Consider the following 24,261-nt stretch of genomic DNA (forward strand, 5'->3'; position numbering starts at 1 on the left):
CAAATACAATTTTGTCCTTAACTTGTATATATTTTAAATTCCTTTATGATTTATTAAAAAAATAAACCTGCTTTGTAGTGTTAAAAATTTAATGATGCCATCTGTAAACGCCTCTATTGACATTTCCCGGATGCCATTGCCTTTTCTGTTTGTTTTTCTTTACTTTTAAACAGCTTTTCTCTCATTTATTATATCACAAAATATTTTAGTTTTTTTTTCTAACAAAAACAAACACAAATATCCTCAGCAACTCTTTACAGTTTGCTAATACAGTAAAATAAGTATTTGTTGAAAAAAATCTATCCCTCTGCTTTATACATTTGTTATTGTGGTTTTGCTTTTTGTGTGTTTTTTTTTTTTTTTTTTTGGGAGCAAAGGGGAAAAGGCATTAAAGTTTTTCATCTAAATCACTGGGTTCACTATATTTAGATGTTTTTCTTTGATAAAAATTGTTCTGCTTGTTTGTAGAGTTTAATGTTTGCTGTTGCTGTGTGAACCTTTTTTTTAGATTTGTTTCTATTTTGTTTGAAAACATTTAAAATATTTATTTTTGGGAGGTGTTTAGAAAATAAAACTTTATTTGTTTATTTATACATACATGTGTATGTGTGTGTGTGTTTGAGGGTGTATCTTTTTAAGTTTATTTATTTAACACTTGATGTTTGTTGCCTGGTCAGGGATTTTAAGGATGCTATTTATCTAAATGTTTTGTTCGTTTTTAATTTGTTAAGTGCTATAAATTAAATGGCTATAGAGATTTTTGCTACATTTAGAGCTAATTGGTGTTTAAATAAAGTTTAAATTGGTATTAAAGTTTTATGTTGTTAGAACAAATTATTGGGGACACTAGTGCTAGGATTTATAGCACAATTTTTTATTAAAGAAAACATTTCTCTTCTTATATCAATCATATTTTTGAAAATGTATATTATAAAACATTTTCGAAAATATTTCTTTTTTAAAAAGAATTTTCGAAATATCATGTTTGAAAATTTTTCTTTTTGTAAAACATTTTTGAAAATATCTCCTCTTACAGAACATTTTTAAAAATATCTTCTCTTATAGAATATTTTTGAAAAAATTTCTTCTTACAGAACATTAACAAAATATATAGAAATGTTCGAAAACATCTCTTCTTATAGAACATTTACAAAATACTCCTTCTTATGGAGCAATTTTTAAAATTTATCTTCTATAGAACATTTTCAAAAATTTATTTTCTCAGAGAAAATTTTCGAAAGCTTTTCTTCTTATAGACTATTTCCTAAAATATATCTTCTTATAGAAAATTTACGAAATAACTCTTTTTATAAACATTTTCGAAATGCTCACGGACATTTTTTAAAACTTCTCTTCTTATAGAATATTTTCGAAAATATTCTTTCTTATAGAACATTTACAAAATATCACTTCCTGAAGAACAATTTCGTATATTCATCTTCTTATGGAACATTTTCGAAAATTTCTTTTCTTATAGAATATTTTTGAGAAATTGTCTTCTCTTTTTATAGAAAATTTTCCAATATTTTTTTTTCTTATAGAAAATCTTGTAAAATATCTCTTCTTATAAAACCATTTAGAAGTTTTTTCTTTTATATAATATTTTCGAAAATATTCTTTCGAATTTAGCGATGCTTTATCGGTGCCTCCTGAGAAGTAGCTTTACTCTTAACGAGAACTTTGAAGAACCATCATTTGACATTTAAGACAACAAGGCGTCCCGTTTCTGCATTCTTCTCTTTCTTCGACCTGTATTATTCACAACCCGTGAAGAGACGCTTGGCTTTTCCTACACGTCTACTAGCCGAATGATCTGTGGATGGTCTTCTCTCAAGTATCACCTTTGGATCCGCTTGGCGTTTTCATTAGGATACTTTAGCTTATAAGTTTGACTGTTAACAAGTTTTATTAAAGAAGTCAGTTGACACCTCTAGAGGTCCTCCTCGTCTTACCTCGGAACTTGACCCTCCTGCTCAACACTCTGGCATGTCAGTAAGTGTTACGTTACCCCCCATGTAGGTACTATCCAATTCCCTATCATCCTCGTTGACCGTACCGGACGTTACGTATGTCTTGTATGTCATGTCTTCTCATCCTTGTTTTCAAAATTTTCTGTAAATTTCTCTATTTTGGATCGGACGAAAATGCACGTATATATGGGCGATCCACGCTTTGACGGCGTAAATGAACTAGGCAACTAAATTACAACCGGGCTTTGCTCTGCCGGGGCAACTAAATTGCACCTGCTAGCTATCCAGGCCCTCGGCAATACATCTCCTCACGATTACCCTAAAAGTGCATATATAGCGCTATGTATAACGGTAAATCCCTTACTGCTCAAGGAGCAAGCCACATCAAATAACACAGCGTGTCATCTACGTCATAATAGAAGGAAGTAGGATAGGAAGACACATGCCACTCTCGCTAACTTGACAAGTTGAGTAACCTTTAGTTTTTCACTTCTTTGAAACCATTACATACTAAGGCTAGATACCGAAGTCACCATGTGTATTTATGCATCCTTTTTATCCTTGACGTAAATTTTCTATAATTTTTTCTTCTTATAGAAAATCTTCCAAAATTCTATATCCTTAAGAAAATTTTCCCAATTTTCCTTTTTTATTGAAAATTTTTCAAAATTTTATTTCTAAAAGAAAAATTTTATTTCTAATAGAAAAATTTTCCAAAATTTTATTTCTAATAGAAAAATTTTCTATAAATGTTTCTTGTTTGAGAATATTTCCAAATTTTCATTTCTTATGGAAGATTTTTTCTTCCTAAAGAAAATATTTGATAAATTTCTCTGAATATAAAAAAGTTAAATCAAAATTCTCTTCATATGAAAAGTAAAAAACAATACCATCCATATAATTTTTTTTTTAAATTTCTCTTATAAAAATTTTCCAAAAAACCCATTTTTATGAAAAAATTTTTATAGATAATTTTTTGTTGTTTCCAAAAAATATTCCAAAGTTTTTTGGCTTATTGAAAAATTTTCTATATTTTTAAAAATGTTTCAAAACTCCTCTTCTAATAGAAAAATTTCTATTCTTATAGAAAATATTTGATAAATTTAAACAAATTTTAATTCTTTATAGAAACGATTCCAACATTTTTAATAAAGAAAATTTTCAAAAATTTTTATTTTCTAAAGAAAACTGCATAAAATTTCACTTGTTTTTCAGGAAATTCAAATTTTATCCTTTTCACAAAATAATTTTTTTAAAAATTAATCTCTTCTATAGAAAAAATATTTTTAAAAATCTTATCAGTTTAATTTAAATGTCTAAAATATAATGAGTTTGAAGTTTATTTCTTTTCTATCTTGGTCAAATTCGTTAAAAGGATATTTTGCATCCTTTATTTCTCATTTCCTCTTTTTTTAACATCCTTGGCCATCGCTCTTAAATAAACTAGAAAAAAAATAAATCCTCAGCCTTATTTACATAAAGTAAACGATTTGTTTGTTGTCGCTTTTTGCTTTATCGCCAACATTTTGTAAAGTGGGAGTTTTAGTTATAAATAGTTTTTTTTTTCAACCTAACAAAAATTTAGCTGTCTGGAAAAATTAATTATACCGCAATATTAAAGTCGTAAATTATTATTTAAAATTAAAAAAAACACACTTACACACAGATAACCAAAACAAAAATCGCAACTACTGCAGTTGCAAGCATTCAAAAGGCTGACACGACTAATATAAAAATTTCTTACTATTTTTGGCAAGTCTCCGGCTGGAATAAGACTATTTCCTATAATCTCTTTATATATATAAAAAAATCTTGCATAGATATTTTTCTAGCATGTTTTCTTAATTTAAAACTAATTTTTTTCTTTGCTATTTTTTCTTATATATTTGCAGAAATAACTTTTAAACTATTTTCTCCTTCTCCAATTGTTTTGGGGTAAACCGCAGTAATAACTCAAGGAAGCAGCCGTTAACAACAACAACAAATATTAAATAAAAAAACAACTTAAGCCAACTAGGAGAAACAAGCAACACAACAAAAACATTAAAAAAATTGCCAAGAAAAATATTTATTCTAGCCAGGAAACAGCAGAAGGAACAACGAACAACTTCAAGAAAACGTCAGTAACATGATGTTAAAGAAAATGGGAGGCGTAGGCTTGTTAGCCTGCGGTATTTTACTGTTATGTGCTGTCAGCAGCGTCAACTCATATTCAAGTATGTAGCTAAAGGGCAAACATGCCCACAAACTAAACAACTACAAGAAATTCTCCAACAAAAAAAAATCATTATTTTTTTCTTCCCTTATAACAAAACTATAAGAAAACCTAAAAAATAGTTGAAAAAAATATTTAAGAATTTTTCCCTTTTTACTATTTTTTTATGGTTGTGTTTCTCTATTTTATTTCTTAAAAAAAATAGCTATAAAAAAATCTCAAGTGTTGAAGTTCTTGTTCTTTATTATTATACACCCTAAAAAAATTCCTATTGATTTTTTTTCGTTATGTGATTTTTTTTTTTGGTAACAAATATGTTTAGGTTGAACACCAAAATATATTTGTTTAGGTTAACAAGGGTCAGTTTAGAGTTATTTGTAGTTTAAATTATGTTTTTTATACTTTTTAAATAGATATTTTATGTTCTTAAATTTTTCAGCTAAAAATAAGTTTATGCTAAGATTTTAGCAAACTGACCCTTTTAATTTTTAAATATCAAATATTAAAGTATGATTTAAAATGAGTCAGGCTATAGATTATGCTATAGTCCTGAATACAGACTATGTTAAAGAATAGACCATAGACTATGCTATAGTCCAGGCTAGAGAGTATTTTTAAGTATAGATTAAAGTCTATTCTATAAACCAGACTATACTCAACTTTATAGTTTAGACTATAGACTACTCATAGTCCAGACTAAGGACTATTCTATAGTCCAGTCTAAAGTATATTCTGTAGTCCAGGTTATAGACTATTTTATAGTCAAGACTATAGAATATTCTATTGCCCATGACTATAGACTATGCCATAGTCATTACTGTAGGATATTCTATAGTGAAGATCATAGACTATTCTATAGTCCAGATCATAGACTATTCTATATTCCAGACTATAGACTATTCTACAGTCTAGACTATAGACTATTTCATAGTTTAGACCGTAGACTATTCTATAGTAAAGACTATAGACTATTCTATAGTAAAGACTATAGACTATTCTATAGTAAAGACTATAGACTATTCTATAGTAAAGACTATAGACTATTCTATAGTCTAGACTATAGACTATTCTATTATCTAGACTATAGACTATTCTATAATCTAGACTATAGACTATTCTATAGTCCAGACTATAGACTATTCTATATCTATTCTACAGTCTAGACTATAGACTATTCTACAGTCTAGACTATAGACTATTCTACAGTCTAGACTATAGACTATTCTACAGTCTAGACTATAGACTATTCTACAGTCTAGACTATAGACTATTCTATAGTCTAGACTATAGACTATTCTATAGTCTAGACTATAGACTATTCTATAGTCTAGACTATAGACTATTCTATAGTCTAGACTATAGACTATTCTATAGTCTAGACTATAGACTATTCTATAGTCTAGACTTTATACTATTCTATAGTCTAGACTATAGACTATTCTATAGTCTAGACTATAGACTATTCTATAGTCTAGACTATAGACTATTCTATAGTCTAGACTATAGACTATTCTATAGTCTAGACTGTAGACTATTCTATAGTCTAGACTATAGACTATTTTATAGTCTATACTATAGACTATTTTATAGTCTATACTATAGACTATTCTATAGTCTAGACTATAGACTATTCTATAGTCTAGACTATAGACTATTCTATGGTCTAGACTATAGACTATTCTATGGTCTAGACTATAGACTATTCTATGGTCTAGACTATAGACTATTCTATATCTATTCTACAGTCTAGACTATAGACTATTCTATATTCTAGACTATAGACTATTCTATATTCTAGACTATAGACTATTCTATAGTCTAGACTATAGACTAATCTATAGTCTAGACTATAGACTATTCTATGGTCTAGACTATAGACTATTCTATGGTCTAGACTATAGACTATTCTATATCTATTCTACAGTCTAGACTGTAGAATATTCTATATTCTAGACTATAGACTATTCTATATTCTAGACTATAGACTATTCTATAGTCTAGACTATAGACTAATCTATGGTCTAGACTATAGACTATTCTATAGTCTAGACTATAGACTATTCTATAGTCTAGACTATAGACTATTCTACAGTCTAGACTATAGACTATTCTACAGTCTAGACTATAGACTATTCTATAGTCTATAGTAAAGACTATGGTCCAACATAGATGATCCAATATAGACTATTCTATTGTCCAGACTATAGACTATTCTATAGTCCAGACTATAGACTATTTTAAAGTCCAGACTAAATATTATTCTATGGTCCAAAATGTAGAATATTCTATTGTCCAGACTATAGACTATTCTATAGTTCAGACTATAGACTATTGTTTAGTTCAGAATATAGAATATTTTATAGACCAGACTATAGACTAATTTAATTTCCTTAATTCCTGAAAATATCACAGCACTCTTTTTTCTCCAAAAAAAAGATCTAAAATATATAAAAAATTAAACTTAAGCTAATGTAAATTACACTGATTTCAACCTCAATGTTGTATGTTAATTTTTCCTCCAAAAAACTCATCATCAGATCTCAATCATCATTAATGTAATATAGTTATTAATTTTTATTATAATTTTTTAATTTAATATTTTTTTTATTTTTCCCTACCACCAACAAAACCTATTTTATAATTTTTCAACACTAAAACCAACAAAACAACTTTAAAAATTTCCTTACCACAATTGTGTTGCCATTAAAAAAACAAATAAATAAAAAATATATTTTTTAATAATAAAAATATAATAAATAACATCCTTATACACTAAAATACTTATTACAACTACTACAATAATCACAACAACCTGAAATGCAACATCATTACAACAATGTTACAATGAAAACGAAAAAAACACTGTCTTTGTGTCCAAATCTAAAATTGCATTGTAAACACTGCATTAGAGTATGGGCGTGGCTGCAATGACATTGGCTGTTTGCCCAATGAGGAGTGTGTCATTAGCACTGATTCGTGCAGTTATAGTCAACGTGATGGCAAAGATTGTGGCAGTTATCCTACATGCAGAAGGAAGTCTGGCGTCAGTACCTCTTCTTCGTCATCGTCAGTTAATCCCTCAGGTGATTATTATTTATTTATTTTTTTATTTTCTTCTTTTATATTTAACATTTCATTTTATTCAAGTATTTGTTTAGTTTTTATTTTTATTTAACTTTAATTAATTTTTATTTTTAAGAGTTTTATTTAAGTTTGAATAATTATTTGAAAACAACACTAGGTGAGGAGTGGTACTAGGGAAACGTTACTATTAATGGGAGCATACGCTAAACGTTAACGATCATTCGATGTTTTTGTTATAAAATCACAATAATGAGTTAAAAATATAATGACTTAAAAATATATTTACTGTAATTTCCATTATATGTTTAATACTGCAATGTGGTCGCAGAAAATATGAATGCTATCTATAGAATAGATATATAGATAGATAGATAGATAGATAGATAGATAGATAGATAGATAGATAGATAGATAGATAGATAGATAGATAGATAGATAGATAGATAGATAGATAGATAGATAGATAGATAGATAGATAGATAGATAGATAGATAGATAGATAGATAGATAGATAGATAGATAGATAGATAGATAGATAGATAGATAGATAGATAGATAGATAGATAGATAGATAGATAGATAGATAGATAGATAGATAGATAGATTTACTTTCAAGCGCTTTTTGGAAGTAGGCGTATAATTAATATTTGCAATATTAATAAATCATTTTAGTTTGTTAGTTAATTTGTTAATTTGTTTGTTAGTTAATTAGTTAGTTAGTTAGTTATATAGTTATTTAGATAGTTAGTTAGTTAGTTAGTTAGTTAGTTAGTTAGTTAGTTAGTTAGTTAGTTAGTTAGTTTGTTTGTTAGTTAGTTAGTTAGTTAGATAGTTCGTTTGTTCGTTAGTTCGTTAGTTAGCTAGTTCGTTAGTTCGGTACTTGGTTAGTTAGTAAGTTAGTTAGTTAGTTAGTTAGTTAGTTAGTTAGTTAGTTATTTAGTTAGTTAGTTAATTAGTTATCACGATTTATAAATTGTCAAGGACACTTTGTGTATGTAATCGAGGGAGTTCTTTTTAAGTACAAAGTGCGATCTTTCGGGTTGAAGTTATGTAAGTTGTATACGACTACATAGTTTCTCGAATTTGAGTGTGGGTAGCCCTACAGTCTTAAGTGTTCTTTTCCATTAAATTTTTTTAATTTATTTTTAACCTATCTTTTAATTTAAGTATTTTATTAAGTTTTAAGTTTACCAATTTTTCTCTATAATTATATTCTTAATATTAATACCTACTATTACAATAATTAGGCTTTAATTCTCAAAAACGAAAGAAATACAACAGAAAACAAAAAGTCAACACTCTTTAACTACATCACATTTTAAAAATCCCAAATCAAGTGGCAATAATTAATACAAAACACATTCATTTGGTGCAAGAACTCTTTAAAAAAAACGCAACAACATTTATTATCACAGCTTTAACAAAATTAATTAAAAACCAACATATACTGGGTTTTAAATCATATTTAAAAATTTATATAAAAATCTAACACAACAAACACAAATCAAGCTTTAAAATGTATTTTAAATAAAACTTAATAAATGGCAAATTAATCTTAACAACAAAACACTTTAATAAAACAAGGCAACACATGTTGAATTTTTATTTGAATTTTAATTTTTAAAAACAAATTTACGATTACTTTTAAGTTTTGCTTTAATAATTTTCTAGCTTTCGAAACTCATTAATCATCAAGTAGTTTGTTTATTTGTTAACTACCTGGCTTTTAGATTTAAGGCTCTTTCCTCTACCCTGTCAATAAAGCATGTTTTTTTTAAGTAGTTGGTCAATTTAGAGAAAAGACAACAAGACATGTAAATAAAATATATAAAAAATATATAATAAATTACATATTCTTTAAACAACACATACATAATTTGGTTACACTTACTAACGGTATTTAAACATATTTTGTCTCTCTTTCTCCTCTTTCTCTTTATTTGTTTTTTGCTCTATTTTCTTACTGTCTACCCCACAAAAAAAAACAATGGCCACACTAACATGAATTTGTGTTTGTGTGTTTTAATGTATCCTTGTAAACCTTACCCATGTGTATGTATACAGGATCCAGTTTAAAACCTGGACCAGAGTTAAACATTTTCTCATCTGGTTCATCATCGTCATCCTCAAATCCCACCTTAAACACTCACGCTTACATCAATCACAATGGCAACGGTGCTAAGCCGGGCTCATCAGCGATGGGCAATAATGGCTATCAGACCGGTAACGGTTATATGAATAAGAATAGTGGTAGCAATAGTAATAATAACGGTGGTTATAGCAATCACAATAATAATAATGGTCACAATGGTGGCAACGGCGCCTCAAATGGTAATGGTCAGAATGGTGGCAACGGGCAATACAATAATCCCTCCATCATTGATCCCCATTACGTGTTTGGCGCACCGCAGTCAATACCCGTCTTACCAAATCTGCCTATCTTCCCTTATAATTCACCCACTCTAGCTCCATCTTTTCAACAATTCCCACAACCCAATCATCCAGGTAGCGTTCTCAATCCAGGAGTTCCTCAAGGTCTGCAGCCGGTAAATCCTTACAATCCATCGTTCGTATTTGGTCAACAACCCTTCTACAATGCACCCGGTGGTACTGGTGGTCCTCCCGGTGGTAGTGCTGGCATTTTGGGTGGAAGCGGTGGTGGTTTAGCTCCCTATCCTGGTGGCTATCCTAGTCCAAATATGTACAATAAGCCTCCGCCACAATATCAAAATCAAAATCCCTACAATCGTCAGACACAAACACATCCAAACGCAGCTGGTGGGCTTCAATCTATGGTCACTATGAAAATGACTTTGACCCTTGCAGGTCTGGTTGTTTTAATGCAGAAATTATTTCAATTCAGCACGTAATATTATTTGATTTCTTGCGATTTCTTGATTTAAATGCATTTCTTTTAATTTTTGTTACAAAAACAAAATTTTTAATTTCGTATAATTTTTGTGTTTATAAAAAATAATAATTATAGAAAAAGAAAAAAAAACAAAAACTACAGGTATAAAAATATAATTTTCTTGCAAAAATAATAAAAAAAAAACTATTAAAAGAAACTTAACTATTTAAGAAACTGATCAATTCAATATCAACTTTTTCAAATTTCTTATACTTATAAAGCTTTTCTGAAGTTTTGTTTTAAACAAGTGCAATTTTTAAATGTTTTGAAATATTCTCAAAGATTATGTTAATTAATTAATTGTCTAGAAAGCTTTTAAAACTGCAATGCTATATTTAAACTTTTAGCTTACTTTTGAAAAGCTTCCATTTAATGAAACTTTGTTATCTATAGTAAAAATCTTTTACGATTTTTTAACTTTTCGCTCTTTTTTTAACCTCATTAGTTTTATTTACAGTTTTTTAGAGACATAAATTAAAAAGCTTCCGGAGAATAAAATTACAATTTTCTTTAAACATATTAAAAGTTTTTTAAAAACTTCTTAGAATTTTTCAAAGCTCCTATGAATAGTAATATTTTTTACCCAAAACATTTAGCAAAATGCATGTCAAAAGAACTTAAAGCAATTAATAATTTTCTATCATAAAAATACTTGCCTAAAACTTAAAACGAAAAGCTTCTTTTTATAACTAAAGCTTTCTTTTCCGGGTATAACATTTCAGCGTAGTTTTACAATCCTAATGCTTCTACAAAAAAGTCTTATGAGTAATATCACTCAATGTGCAAAAACTTAGACTTTATTAAAAAGCTTAAAACTACTTATTTTCAACTAAAGCTTTTTCATGTCAAAATAAATTCAAAAATTAAAGAAAGCTGTTTTTGACTTAAATTAATACTAAAGGAAAAGCGTTTTTTTGTAATCCTAAGGCTTGTAAAAAGAACGTCTTAATAGTAATTACACTTCATGTTAAAAAAACTAGATTTTTTTAAAAAGCTTAAAGCTCCTTATTTCCAACTGAAGCTTTTCTAGGTGAAAATAAATTAAAACAAAACATATAAAAGATGTTTTAACATTTTAACTTTATACAGTATGAAAAGCTTTTTTGCAAAAGCATGTTTACAAGTAAGATGAATACGTAAAAAGCTTTCTTATTTTACAAAGCTTTTTTATTTTAAAATGCATTTACATTTAAAATTTCAGTTTTTTACCTAAATGTTAGGACTTTACTTAAGCTTAACAGTAGAAGCTTTCGGAAAAGTATTCCAGTGAAAAACAGTTATGTGTAACTGAAAGCTTTTATATTAAATATAATAAAGTGAGTTTAAAACTACTAAGTTTCCTTAACATTTACAATAGGCTTTGTTTATATTGAAAATAATAAAAGCATAAAAAATTTTGTTCAAAAAAGTTTAAGGCTTTTCAAAGCTCAGGCCAATTTTAATGTTATCAACAATGCCTCTTATTTGTTTTATTAATTAAATTCTCACAACAATTTTCTCAAATTAAAAACAAAACAAATATAATATTCCCTTATAACTCCATTAGTCCAGCAGATTAACAGAGAAATTCTCATTTGTTCAACCACAATATGGGTATTTTTTTTTCTTCACGCTGGTCTTTCTCTGTGCTTTAGGATAGGACTTCATTAGTTCATTGTACAAAAAATCAGATGATAAAGACAACTTTGGTGTGGTTCTTTTGTGCATCTTTTTTTCTGCTCAACAACTTCACATTAAAAACAAACAATGCAGCAGAATTTTACAATCTTGCATGAAAAATTCTTTGTAAAGTTGTTTTTTTTTCAACCAATCTATCCATTTTTCCAAACTGTAGGAGTGTGTATTTAAGCTCGTTAGAGACTTAAAAAAGGAAAAAAAAATTATATATAAAATTGAACTGAAAGAAAGAAGGACAATAAAAGCAAAGTGAACTGGACTGCATGATTATCATGAAGAGGGTTTTTTTGCCTTAACATTATTTTTCACTTTATAAACATTACATGCAAATGAAATGCAGCAATTAAATTACAATTCAAACAAAAATGTGGCAAAAAAAAATTCAAATGTTAAACATTTAAATATTACAAAGGATAGGGGAAAAAAAAGCAGAAAGGATAATAGATTAAAGAAAACTTTATTAAATTTCATAATAAAGTGATCAGTTTCTTAAATAGTTTTATAACAAAAAAAACTATAAATATAAAGATGTTTTAAAGAAAACAATCAAATACAAAAAAATTTAAAAAAATATGTAATGCCAAAACTAAAAAAAGCAAAATAAATAAATGTAATATAAAAATTATTAAAAAAACAATAAATTTTTGTATTAAAATCCCAAAAAAAAAAACAAATAATAAAATATAAATGTATGATTGTAAAACAAAATTTGCAACTTAAGGTTTTCTTTTAACGAAAAAACAAAACACAATTTCAAAACATTACTTTAAACAACGAAATTTAACATAATTAATTATTAATGTAAACAATATTTTATTTTTTTATATAAAAACAAAACAGCAAAACAAATTATCATAAACAGTTACAAAAACTTAAGGCACAAATGCTACATAATTAATTATTACGTTTAAAGGAAATACCAACAAATTAAGGCCAGATTTCTTAGCCATAGTTAAGAAGTTTTATGAAAAAAAAAGAAAAGCGCTAATGGCAAAATTCTATATTATCTCTTTTGTACAACAATTACGATAATCTGTTCAATCTGTGTTAAAGAAGACGAGGAGTTTTGTAATTAAATGAAAAAAATTTTCACAAGCAACATGTTGCCAGCAATTAGGCTTAAGGGAACTATAGGAATTTTAAATAATATTTTTTTTGTTTTTAATCAACATTAATAGAAGTTTTTCTTTAAAAATATTAACTTTGTTTAAAAATATTTCAAATTCTATGTATAGCAACATGTTGCTAGCATGTTTATATACATAAATATTTCTGAAATATACACAATTCTTTCGAAAACCTCTCTGTAAACTTTATATTGCATTTTTTTTAAGAAATCTTAATTATAAAAATCAAAACATTAAACTTTGATCATGTTGCAGCAACATTATTAAACTTTTCACTTTTTCTTTTTCAAACATAAAAACTTAAATTCAGTTACTTTTAAACAGTTTTTCTATCATTTTACAGTTGTGGCCTCCGGCAGGTTGGTGGTTAGTGTTGTAGTCTGATAGACCGGAGGTGGTGGGTTCTATTACCACCCGTGGCACTGGTTAAGGAGCGCACCACAGGTCCGATAGAGGCCTAGGTGTATTTTTTCGGATTTGATGTGTATACATCCTCCTTTCAAATTAACTAACTACAGTTGTGAATATGTTTACCACTGAATGTTTCTTTCCCTCTTCCACTAAACATAGTTGCTAGCAACATGTTTCTTCAACAGTTTAATTACTTTATTTATCTCAACATAGACCTGTAACTCGAGTAAATTTTAATACAAATTTTCTTCTTTTTTCAATTTGGAATTTACTCCTAACAAAATTGCTAGCAACATGTATCTTCAACAGTCTAAATTTTTTCTTCATTGCAACAATTGGTTTGCAACTTTGAATATAATTACAGTTGTATTTTTCTTCTCTCTTGCTCCAAAGAAAGTTGCTAGCAACATGTTTCTCAGACAGTTCAAGTGCTTTATCGTACACTCTAATTACATTTGAATTGTTTTTCCGTCCTTTTGCAGTTACGAATATGTTAACCACTGTTTTTTTATCTTTTTTTAACAAACTTGCTAGCAACATGTTTCTTTAGCAGTTTAAATACATTCTTCATTTGAATATTAACCCGTAATATCCCTTGTCGAATTTTAAATATGCCTACAGCATTATATTTTCACACGCCTCTTATAAACAAAGTTGCTAGTAACAAGTTTCTTCAACAGTTTAAATACTCTTATTATTTCAACATTAACTTTGGTATCATTTTATCAGTTTTTCCACCCTTTTGTAAATTTTCTAGCAACATGTTGCTTGAACAGTTGAACTCTTCTGCTTTAAGATTGAACTCATTACTTATAACCCATTTTTTAATATTTACTTTTGATTCTATATAAACAAAAAAAACTATAAACTGTATGTCATTTTAAACGTCAGGTAAACTTTAAACAATATTGTTATTATAAAATAATCTTTAAACTTAAAAACTTTTTTTAGTCATATTTAATTAAGATTTTATGGGCAACTTTGGTTTTTATATTTTTTGCAAAATTTAATGTTTTTATTCTATATTTTAAATATTTTAATTAAATAATAAAATGTATGCAGCAGCAAACAAAAATATGAGTGTCTGATATAAAGATTAAAAAAAGTAATCATACATTAAAGGAAAAATTATGAATTGTGCATTAAAGTCGATTTTAAAAGCTTTTTTATACAAACATATTTTAAAATTTTAATTTTTAAAAAATTCTAAAGTTTTATTTATACTTATAAATTTCTTTCAAAAAACTTTTGTAGAAGTTTTTCAAACTTTAAAAAAACTTAAAAAAGTATAAAAAAGCTTTTGGGTATGAGTGCTAAGATTTTAATAAGATCGAAGCTTTTTAGAAGAGAAAGTGATTGTTAATCAAAAAGTTTCTCATTAAAAAAAACGTCTATATAAAGAAGCTTTTGAGTGTATGACATAGCTTTTTTTAATAAAGTTTATACAAAGTTATTTTGAAGATAAATTCGAAGAAAATTATGTTAAATAAGACATTTTCCAAATGTAGTAAAGTTATAGATAATTTGGCAAAAAAAGCTTTCTAGTCTATGACAAAGCTTTTTTAAATACTTTCCACAAAATAAGAACAAAAACAGGGAACAATTCGAAGAAAAACATGTTTAAGAATATATTTTGAAAGTTGTGTAAAGCTATAGATTATTTGAAAAAGCTTTTTAATAATCTCCGCACTCTCAAAACTTCTTTAATACGGTAATTTAAAAAAAAATTACTTGAAATTAAGGTTCAAGCTTTTGGGAACATTGTTTAAAAGTAAAAAGTAATATTAATAATTAGTAAAAGCCCTTTTTTAAAAAAGTTACAATTTTGATGTGAATTTAAAACTTAATATAGGCTTTGAAAGCTTTTACTAAATATCCAAAAAATTTTTGGATATGTAGTGGTTTAGCAAAACTTACCAACTACTATTATTAATTAAAAGCTTTTTTTGAAAAGACAACTTTTGAGTTAAATTAAAAACTTTATAAAGGTGAAATTTAAAAGCATGTGGGAACTTTCGAATATATTAAGCATATAGGGCGGGGTTAAGCAAAACTTACCCACTGCTGTTTTGATTTAAAGCTTATAACTGAGAGACTATTCTGCATCTATCGAAACTAATACTAATCGAAATGGACAAGGTCTGGACATTAAGATGGACCTTGCTGAATATTTTGAAAAATGTTTTGTCAATACTTTCTTCAAACTTATAAGTTGTATATGGTTGGGTTTTCCTTAGGATTATGAATATTTGGCTGAGGTGTCGATCCCGGCTGGTTGGCCAGGATTCACATACGATTCAGATTATTTAAATTGAACTATTTTTCATTGTCTAGGTAGCTTCTAAAAGCAAAAATCGTTGTGAACATAAGATCTTTTACTCTTCATAATATCGAAATTGATCTGTTCTTAACTGCCTAAGTAGCTCCAAAGAGTTAAGAATCCAAGAGTTAATGACTCCAATTATTGGCCTTTAAACTTGTATGTCCAGCCTGGACGATCTGCTTTCTTCGGCATTTCTGAATTAAAACCTATGAAACACACTCACTATAAGCTTCGGCGGAACTATTAAAATCAAAGAAAAACAAAACTTCCCTGGATGATTACTTTGATTATGAAATGTTTTTTAATAAAAAAGTGTGGTGAATTATATTTTTTCTTTAAGAAAATATAAATTTTAAACTTAAAACAAAAAACTTCCTTCAACAAACATTTTAAATTAATTTAATAATTTTTGTAAATATCCGTCCGTTAACAATGAATTTTAAAACATAAACATTTATTTTCATTTTGGATAACATTTTGCTCATTTAGTTTAACATAAACATTAATACAATTTAAAATGTATATTAACAATACAAATTCATTTTAAACATTAGCATTAACATTATAACTTAACAGAAATTAAAAAAAAAAAATAATTAAGCATACGTAAATAAAAGAAAACATTTTAACAAATGAAAACAAAAAACATACAAAAATGTTACTAACATTAAAATATTAAAAAATAACATAGCAATAACAGCTACAAACAAAATTTGCAATTAACAACTTAACATTAACAGGGTTTATTAACAACAATTAACAGAAACTGCTAAATATTTTTAACAAAAAATATTAATAAAAACAAATGTGTTCAGTTTTATTTTTGATTACGAGTATTATTAAATAAAATATTTTTTTTATTAATTAAATTAGTATTAAAAAATTGGTAGTAGTAATAAAAAAGTAGAAAATTTAAATTTTCTTGTAAATATAAAAAAAATATTTGCAAAATATTTATATATAATTAAAAAAAGAAAAACAAAATTTAATAAGACTTAATAATCATGTAAAAAAAAAACTATAAGTTTTTTTACTTTTAGGCGTAAAATATTTAATTATAAAAACAAAGAAAAATAAGTTAAACTTTTAAAATATTTAAAAAAAAACAACCAACAACTTAAACAGTATTTGAAAATACCACAAGTAGTATTAAAAAAACATAAATAAATTATGTTTAAAAGAAACTATTAGTTTTTAAGAAAAAAAATTAATAACAAAAAAATTAAATGAATATTTCAAAAATTTACTCGTAGTCGAGAAATAATTGAAAAAGTATAAGAAGGTGAATTTTGAAAAGTTGACAATGAGGTCAGTTTTTTTTTAAGATTTTAATCCTATCAGGATAATTTTCTGAGTCGATTTAGTTACTAAGTACATTTGTCTGTTATTGTCTTTTTCGATTCTTTTGGCTAAGAATCGCTTTCTGAGTTGATTTAGCTATGTTCATTTGTCCGTCCGTCCGTTCATATGTTTTTCTGTCCGTCCGTCTGTATGTTTCTGTAAAGTTGAGTTTTGTTCAAAATGTCCTCTAAATTAAGTGAATGTGAATTAAGGACATTAACCAAAAATTTTCTAAAAAAAAAAATAAAATTGTCTCCTTAAAAAAAGGAAAATTAATCTTATAGGAAAATAACTTTATTAGAAAATTTTTGAAAATTTTCTATAAAAAATAAATTTATTTAAAATTAGAAAATTTTCTTTAAAGAAAAATTTGTTAAAAATATTCTTTGAATAAAAATTTCTAAATTTCCTTAATTTGTAAAAAATATTTTTACAATTAAATTTTTAAAGATTTTTTTAAATAGAAAAGAAATTTATAGAAAAACTCCATTAAAACAAAAACATTATTAAATAAAAATTCACCAAAAGAAAATTTTTATAAAATGTTTTTTTAAAAGAAAATTTAAAGAAAATCAACTTTTAAGCGAGCTTTTTTCAAAAACTATTACAATATTTCTTAAGCAAAACATTAATTAAAAATCAAAAGCGAAATTTAATTTTATTAGGAAATTTACGAAAATTTTCTATAATAAAGAAATGTATTAAAAATTAGAAAATTTTCTTTAAATTAAAATTTGTCAAAAATGTTCTTTTAACTAAAATTTTTAAAAAATTTCCTTTTAAATTGAAATTTAATATAATGAAAGGAAATTTGTAGAAAATATTTTTACAATGAAATTTTTAAAGACTCTCTTTAAATAGAAGAGAAATTTGTAGAAAAACTCAATGAAAGTAAAAAAAAAAAATATTGAAAAAAAACTCCACCAAAAGAGAAATTTGTGTAAAAATTTTCTTCAAAAAGAAATTTACAGGAAATCTACTCTAAAGCGAACTTTTTTCAAAAACTATTGCCATATTTCTGAAGCAAAATATTATAAAACATTCAAAAGCGAAATTTTTGGAAAAATTTCCTTAAATTGCAAATTTGTTTAAAAATTCTCTTAAAAATGAAAATTGTTAAAAAAATCCCTTAAATCAAATTTTATAGGAATTTTCCTTTAAAGGATTTTTTTAAATATGTGGAAAAATTCTCACAAGTTAAACAAGACATTATTAAAAACTTTTCTTCATAGGGAAATTTATCAAAAAATAAAAGAAAACTTATAAAAAAAAACTCCTTTAAAGAAATTTTTTTTGGGAAATTTGTTAAAAATTACTTTAAATGCAAAATTTATAGAAAATCTATTTTTAACGATTTTTTTTTTTTTTTTTTTGAAAAATTGTAAAAAAAATTTTATAAGTTAAACAAAATATTGAAAAATTTCCTTCATGGGAAATTTTTTTAAAAATTTCTTAAAAAAACATTTTTGAAAATTTCTTTTAATATTATAATAATATTTAAAATATTTCCTCCATAGTGAACATTTAAAAAAATTATATTTAAAATTTAAATTTATAGAAAACTTCCTTAAATGTTAATAATTTTTAAAAATTTATTTTAGAAACAAATTTATTCAAATCTCTTTTGAATACTTTTTGGATAAATTTCTTATAAGTTAAACAAAACATTATTGAAAAATTTACTTGGGAAAGAAATTTATACAAAATTTCCTTTTAAAGGCAAATGGTTACAAAAATTTCTCTTAAAAGAAATTTTTATGAAAAAAATCTTTTTATAGAAATATATCGAACATTTTATTTGGAAAATATAATTTATTAACAATTTATTTTTTAAACAAATTAAATTTTAGATTAATTTTTCAAACAATTTCCTTAAACATTTTTAATAAATTTTATTTTTAAATTAAATGTTTGATATTCTATAAAAGAATTTTTTGTTTTTTTGATAAATTTTCTTTTTTAGGAAAAATTTCAATTAATTTCATTTAAGAGAAAATTTAAAAAAAATATCAATAAATTTTCTTTTACAGATATATCTGTTTCTAAAAGAAAATTTATTGAAAATTTCCTTTAAATTTCCTCTAAAATGATATTAATTGAAAATTTTTCCTTAAAAGGATAAATTTCCTTTTAAGGAAAAAAATATTTTTAAAGAATATGAACATTTTATTTTAAAATAAAGTTTGCTGAAAATTTTAAATTAGAAAGAAAATTTTTTGAAGATTTCTTCTTGTTTGTCAAATTTCATTTAAAATTAATTTTTTCCTAAAAAATTAAATTTATTTGAATAAATCTTAAATAGAAATATTTTGAACATTTTATTTAAAATTAAATTTGTTGAGCATTTACTCTAGAAAAAAAATCATTTTAAATAGCCTCTAAAAGGAAGTTATTTTGAAATTCCCCTAAAATGAGATTTATTAAAAAAAATTAAAAACATCTTTTCATAGAAATATATTGAACATTTTATATAAAAAAATGAAAATTTCGTGTAGAAAGTAAATTTATTAAAAATTTTCTCTAAAATGAAAGTAATTTATTTTTTTCCACAAAAAAGAAACAATTATTATTTAAAACTTAAAAAAGTTAACGATAATTTCATCAAAAAGAAAATTTATGGTGAAATAAAAACAAGAAAATGTTTCTAAAGAAAATACAATTATTTAAAAATTTCTTTGAACAGTAAAATATTTGCACTGAAAAGTTCTTTTAAGAAAAGCATTTATAGACAATTTTCTTTAAAAAATGAAGAAAATCATGAATTCATTGAAAATTTGTTCTAAAAATAAAATTAAAAAAAAATCATATAAAGTTTTTAATATTTACAATTTTTCAAAAAAGCTCCTCAAAAATTTATCAAAACTTTAAAATAAAACTTTTCAAAATTCACCTTCAGTGGTAAATAACATTATATGTTGTATATAAGTAGTATAAAACTTAATTAATTTTTATTAATATGTATTTTTGTTTCATTTAGTTTTGTGTGTTCATGCTTTTTATTAATTCATATTTTTTTTCCTTTTTTGTGTTTTTTATTGGCTTTACTTTACTTTGTTACTAAATCGTATGGCTTCTTTAAATATTATGATTTGTTTTTCAACACACTGCGTGCTGAAAATATTCACCCACCCAACGCTTATGGCTTTCTGCAAATATTGTGACTAAAAATAAATCGAAACGAAAAACACCTTGTAAACGCCCACGCCTTAAAACAAAACACTTTAAACAACCTTGACACTACACTCACTTCATATGTATGTACGTTTGACAGTAAGTGGTGGTAGTACGCACAATTCATACACTCCTAGTGCACCCCAAACGCCAAGTGCTCCTGTGCCCGATTACAATGGCATGGGTGGTGGTGCCAGTGGCGGAGGCAGTAGTGGTGGATATGGTGGTGGTTTTTCGGCTGGCGGCCATAGTTTGTATCCTAGTTTACCTACCGACAATAATCGTGGCGGTGTTATGGGTGGTGGCTATAATCCTTATGGTGGTGGCTATCAACCTGGCGGTTATAATCCTGGTGGCTATGTACCACCTGGCTATCAAGCTGGTGGTGCTGGTGGCTATCAACCCAAACCGGGCTATACTCCCCCGGCTCCTGGTTATGGTGGCAGTAGTAGCGGTGGTTACACGCCCACAAAACCTAAAGAAAAGGAAGGCGGTGGCTTTTTCTCGAACTTCTTCTCCAATCCTGCTGTAAATCAAGCTGTTTCTGGAATCATTGCAGGCCAAATTGCCAATTCTCTGAGAGGTGGTGGTAGTAATCAACCGGCCCAGCCCAGTGGTGGTTATCAACCTAGTGGCGGCTATAGTGGAGGTTCTTCCTCATCTGGCAGCAGTGGAAGCAGTAATATTTTGGGTGGTTTATTGGGTGGTGTTTTGTCTGGAGGCGGTGGTGGCGGCAACAGTGGTGGTAGCAGTGCTAGCAACTTTTTAGGCAGCATTTTGTCTGGTGGTGGCAGTAGCAGCAACAGTGGTGGCAGCAGTGCTAGCAACTTTTTGGGCAGCCTTTTAAGTGGTGGCGGTAGCTCGTCTGGTGCTAATCATGCCAGCTCTGGTGGTTTGGGTGATATACTGTCCTCACGTAACTTTGGTGGTTTATTTAGCGAGAATCCTTCTTCTAAATCTTCAAGCTCTTCTCAATATTCTTCCCCCTCCTCCAGTGGACCTAAGAGCTATCCTACACAACCACCTATGTATGGCAACTATAACTACAATGGTTAAATATTGATATTTTTGAAAACATTTATTTTCTTTATTTATAAAACACAGACAAAACTAACAAATCTTTAAAGTAGTTTTAGTTGGAAAATTTTGTTAACAACTCATAAAAGTAAACAAGAAAAACTAACAAACCAGTAAAAAAAAAAACAAACATATACTCCTTTAACAGTCAAATGTAAAACTAATAAAAAATATACTCTAATAGCAACAAATAACTAAATAAATATTTTTATGAAAAACAAACTCCCCCCTCCCTTCCTCAAGAAAAGAGAAAAATAATTTCAATGTTTAAAAATAAATAAAATATTGTAAATAAAATTTAATAACTCCCCTATAAATAAATTCAATGGTCAAGAAATTAGCAATAAAACCATAAATTAATAAAACAATCATTACAAGAAAAACAACTGTGGTTACTTCTTTTTATATTAAATTCTCTAAAAATAAGAATTCAAAGTAAGTATGACTAATAAATTATACTGAATTAGAATAAACATTTTGTTGGCTGCCCTTTTGGTTATGAAAAATTAAAGTCATCTAATAATTTGCATATTGTGGTTTTTTTACTTTTAATTTTTTCGTGAACTTTTTGCACACACAAAAGTACCGAAAAACAAATCACATAGAAAAAGCAGAAAACAGCAAGAGTTAAATTTAACCTACTAAACTAATTTTTTGTTGTTTTTTTGTTAAAATTTATAACAAAAGTCATACTGCAGTATAAGCACACGCAAATGCCGGTCAAACAATGACTAAATGATAGTAATAAAAAACAGACGAAAAAAAAGGTTAAAGCTTTTAGCAATAACTTGATACACCAATGTTAAGTTATCTTTAACAGTTTATCGTATACATTATGTTATGGCAAGTGCCATCTTTTGTTTAATTTGTGTGTTACGAGTCCTTAAAGCTTCAGTTTTACAAAACTTTTAACGTTACATAAATGTGCTAAGGATTTATGTTATACCAAGGAAATGTTATTAAAAATAAGCTTTATGTTAAGTAAACGAAAGCTTAGAAAAAAAAAACAATCAAGCGAAAACTTTGCAAAAAAAGCTTTAAAATTTAGTACTCTATATAAGTAAGTGATGGTACTAGTTTCATTCATTGTTATGTGCTAATGTAAACTTATCGAATATTTGTTCAACTATATATTCAGGAAAACACTACTAATTAATTTGTTTTATTAAATTTGAAGTAGATTTATTATTTTCTATTTCCCAATTGTTTTAAACGTAAAACAAAATTCCCTTGTATTGGTCTATGATGCGTATGAGTAATGTGTAATTATTATATAACAAGTATACTCTAGTCCACATATACACTACATGCAAGGAATACACGACAACACCTTTTAAACAACTTTGTTTATAACCATGTTACGAAAATTGCACACAAATGTTACAATTTTGAAAATAATCTCTTAATACAACTTTATTTTGTTAAAATATTGTTTGAGTGAAAATTGTTGCGTGTGCGTATAATTGCAATTTAATTGTAAAATGTTTATTATTTTTTATAATAAATAAAAACTTTAATAATTTTAAAAAGTAAAAACACACAATTCAGCCTAATTTTTTATCTTTTATACCAATAAACTTAAAACTTATTAAAGCAACCTGTATCGTGTACGCCTTGCTCTAAATACATACACACAAGCAACTCATGGTATAATGAACGGTATAATGGCAGGGCCTATCGTTGAATCATTATGTCGTATTTATTTATACCCTACACCAATATAGAAGGGACGGCAATATGCATTTCTGCTGATGTTTGAGCACCCAACGCTTTAAAGTATATCAGTCGGCACAGAATCACTTTCTGAGTCGATTAAACCTAACCTGACCGTCCGTTTGTCTGTGTATCCATGTAGCAATTATGTGCATGCTACAGGTCGCAAATTTTCGATTTAATTTGATTTATCACATACTTTTTTTGATCAAAGGAAGAATGGTATTGAATCGTCATACAACCGTACATCTCGAATAGATCATATATAGAGCACAAAATACTCATAATTATGTTAATTGTTCTAGTATGTCAACAAAAACTCAGTAGTATAGAAGTTTAATTGACTCTAACGATTTTTGTAATGATCAGGCCTTATTTGACCATAGCAAACTCTCCTTCAGAAACTCCCCTTCAAAAAATAATTTGAATGTCAAAATTCATTTATAAACACTAACAACACATGAATATCTTTGAAGTGAACGTAAAAGCTTCTATACGTATGATTAATAATATAACAAGTATACTCCATTACATATAAACAAAACATAGTCAACTAAAGGTATAATGAATGATATAATGTTAGACCCTTTTGTTAAATCGTTATGTCGGAACTATTATTATACCATAACCACTATATTGCGGAGGGTATTATGCGTTTGTGTTAATGTTTTTAAATATTTGCCCTGCAACCACCTAAAAGTATATCAATCGGCTTAGAATCACTTGTGTCGATTCTTAGTCAAAGTTTTTTTTAACCAGATCTTAAAGGTAGACTTGTAAGTGATTATACAGTGTATCCATTGGAAACACTGGGGACCACACTGCCCAATTCATTGATTCTTGCCTTAGGCATAGTTCTTTAAAGCCTAGATTACTTATGATGATTTTGAACCAAATATCCCAGGAAATTTAATTTTACATCAAGATTTTTGTAATATATGAGGTTCTTGTCTTAGCTAGCAAATTTTGTCGATAGTCAAGACAGGAATGTTATGTGGAAGTTATATTGGAAAAATTAGGTGCCTTGCAATTTAACAGTAAAATCGGTCTAAAATTTTGATGAAATATTTGTATCAATTGCACTCTGAGTTCATTTTCGGATTTAGCTTAATAACTAATCTTGAGTACAAAATTTTTGCAGCTCTAAGCCTCAAGACCAGAACATAATACCACAAATTTCTTAAAATATAAAAAAATTCGGGAATTTTTATGCCAGATATATAGATAGATAGATAGATAGA

The 24,261-nt window shown here is 26.7% G+C and overlaps 1 protein-coding gene across 4 annotated transcripts in view; it reads left to right on the plus strand.

Moving 5' to 3' along the window:
* Positions 1-21,494, plus strand: part of LOC111678843 (loricrin) — a 161,674-nt gene extending 140,180 nt beyond the window's left edge. For 2 of the 4 annotated variants that reach the window (XM_046947684.1, XM_046947683.1), the window contains 3 exons: positions 3,863-4,186; positions 7,095-7,268; positions 20,331-21,494. In XM_046947684.1, coding sequence (XP_046803640.1) covers positions 4,099-4,186; positions 7,095-7,268; positions 20,331-21,286 — 1,218 coding nt within the window. In that variant the 5' untranslated portion in view covers positions 3,863-4,098 and the 3' untranslated portion in view covers positions 21,287-21,494. The remainder of the gene's footprint in view (positions 1-3,862; positions 4,187-7,094; positions 7,269-20,330) is intronic. The other 2 variants (XM_046947685.1, XM_046947686.1) reach the window with 2 other exon arrangements.
* The last annotated feature ends 2,767 nt before the right edge of the window (positions 21,495-24,261 follow it).

The sequence above is a fragment of the Lucilia cuprina genome, chromosome 3, assembly GCF_022045245.1.
Source record: "Lucilia cuprina isolate Lc7/37 chromosome 3, ASM2204524v1, whole genome shotgun sequence".
Lineage (NCBI taxonomy): Eukaryota > Metazoa > Arthropoda > Insecta > Diptera > Calliphoridae > Lucilia > Lucilia cuprina.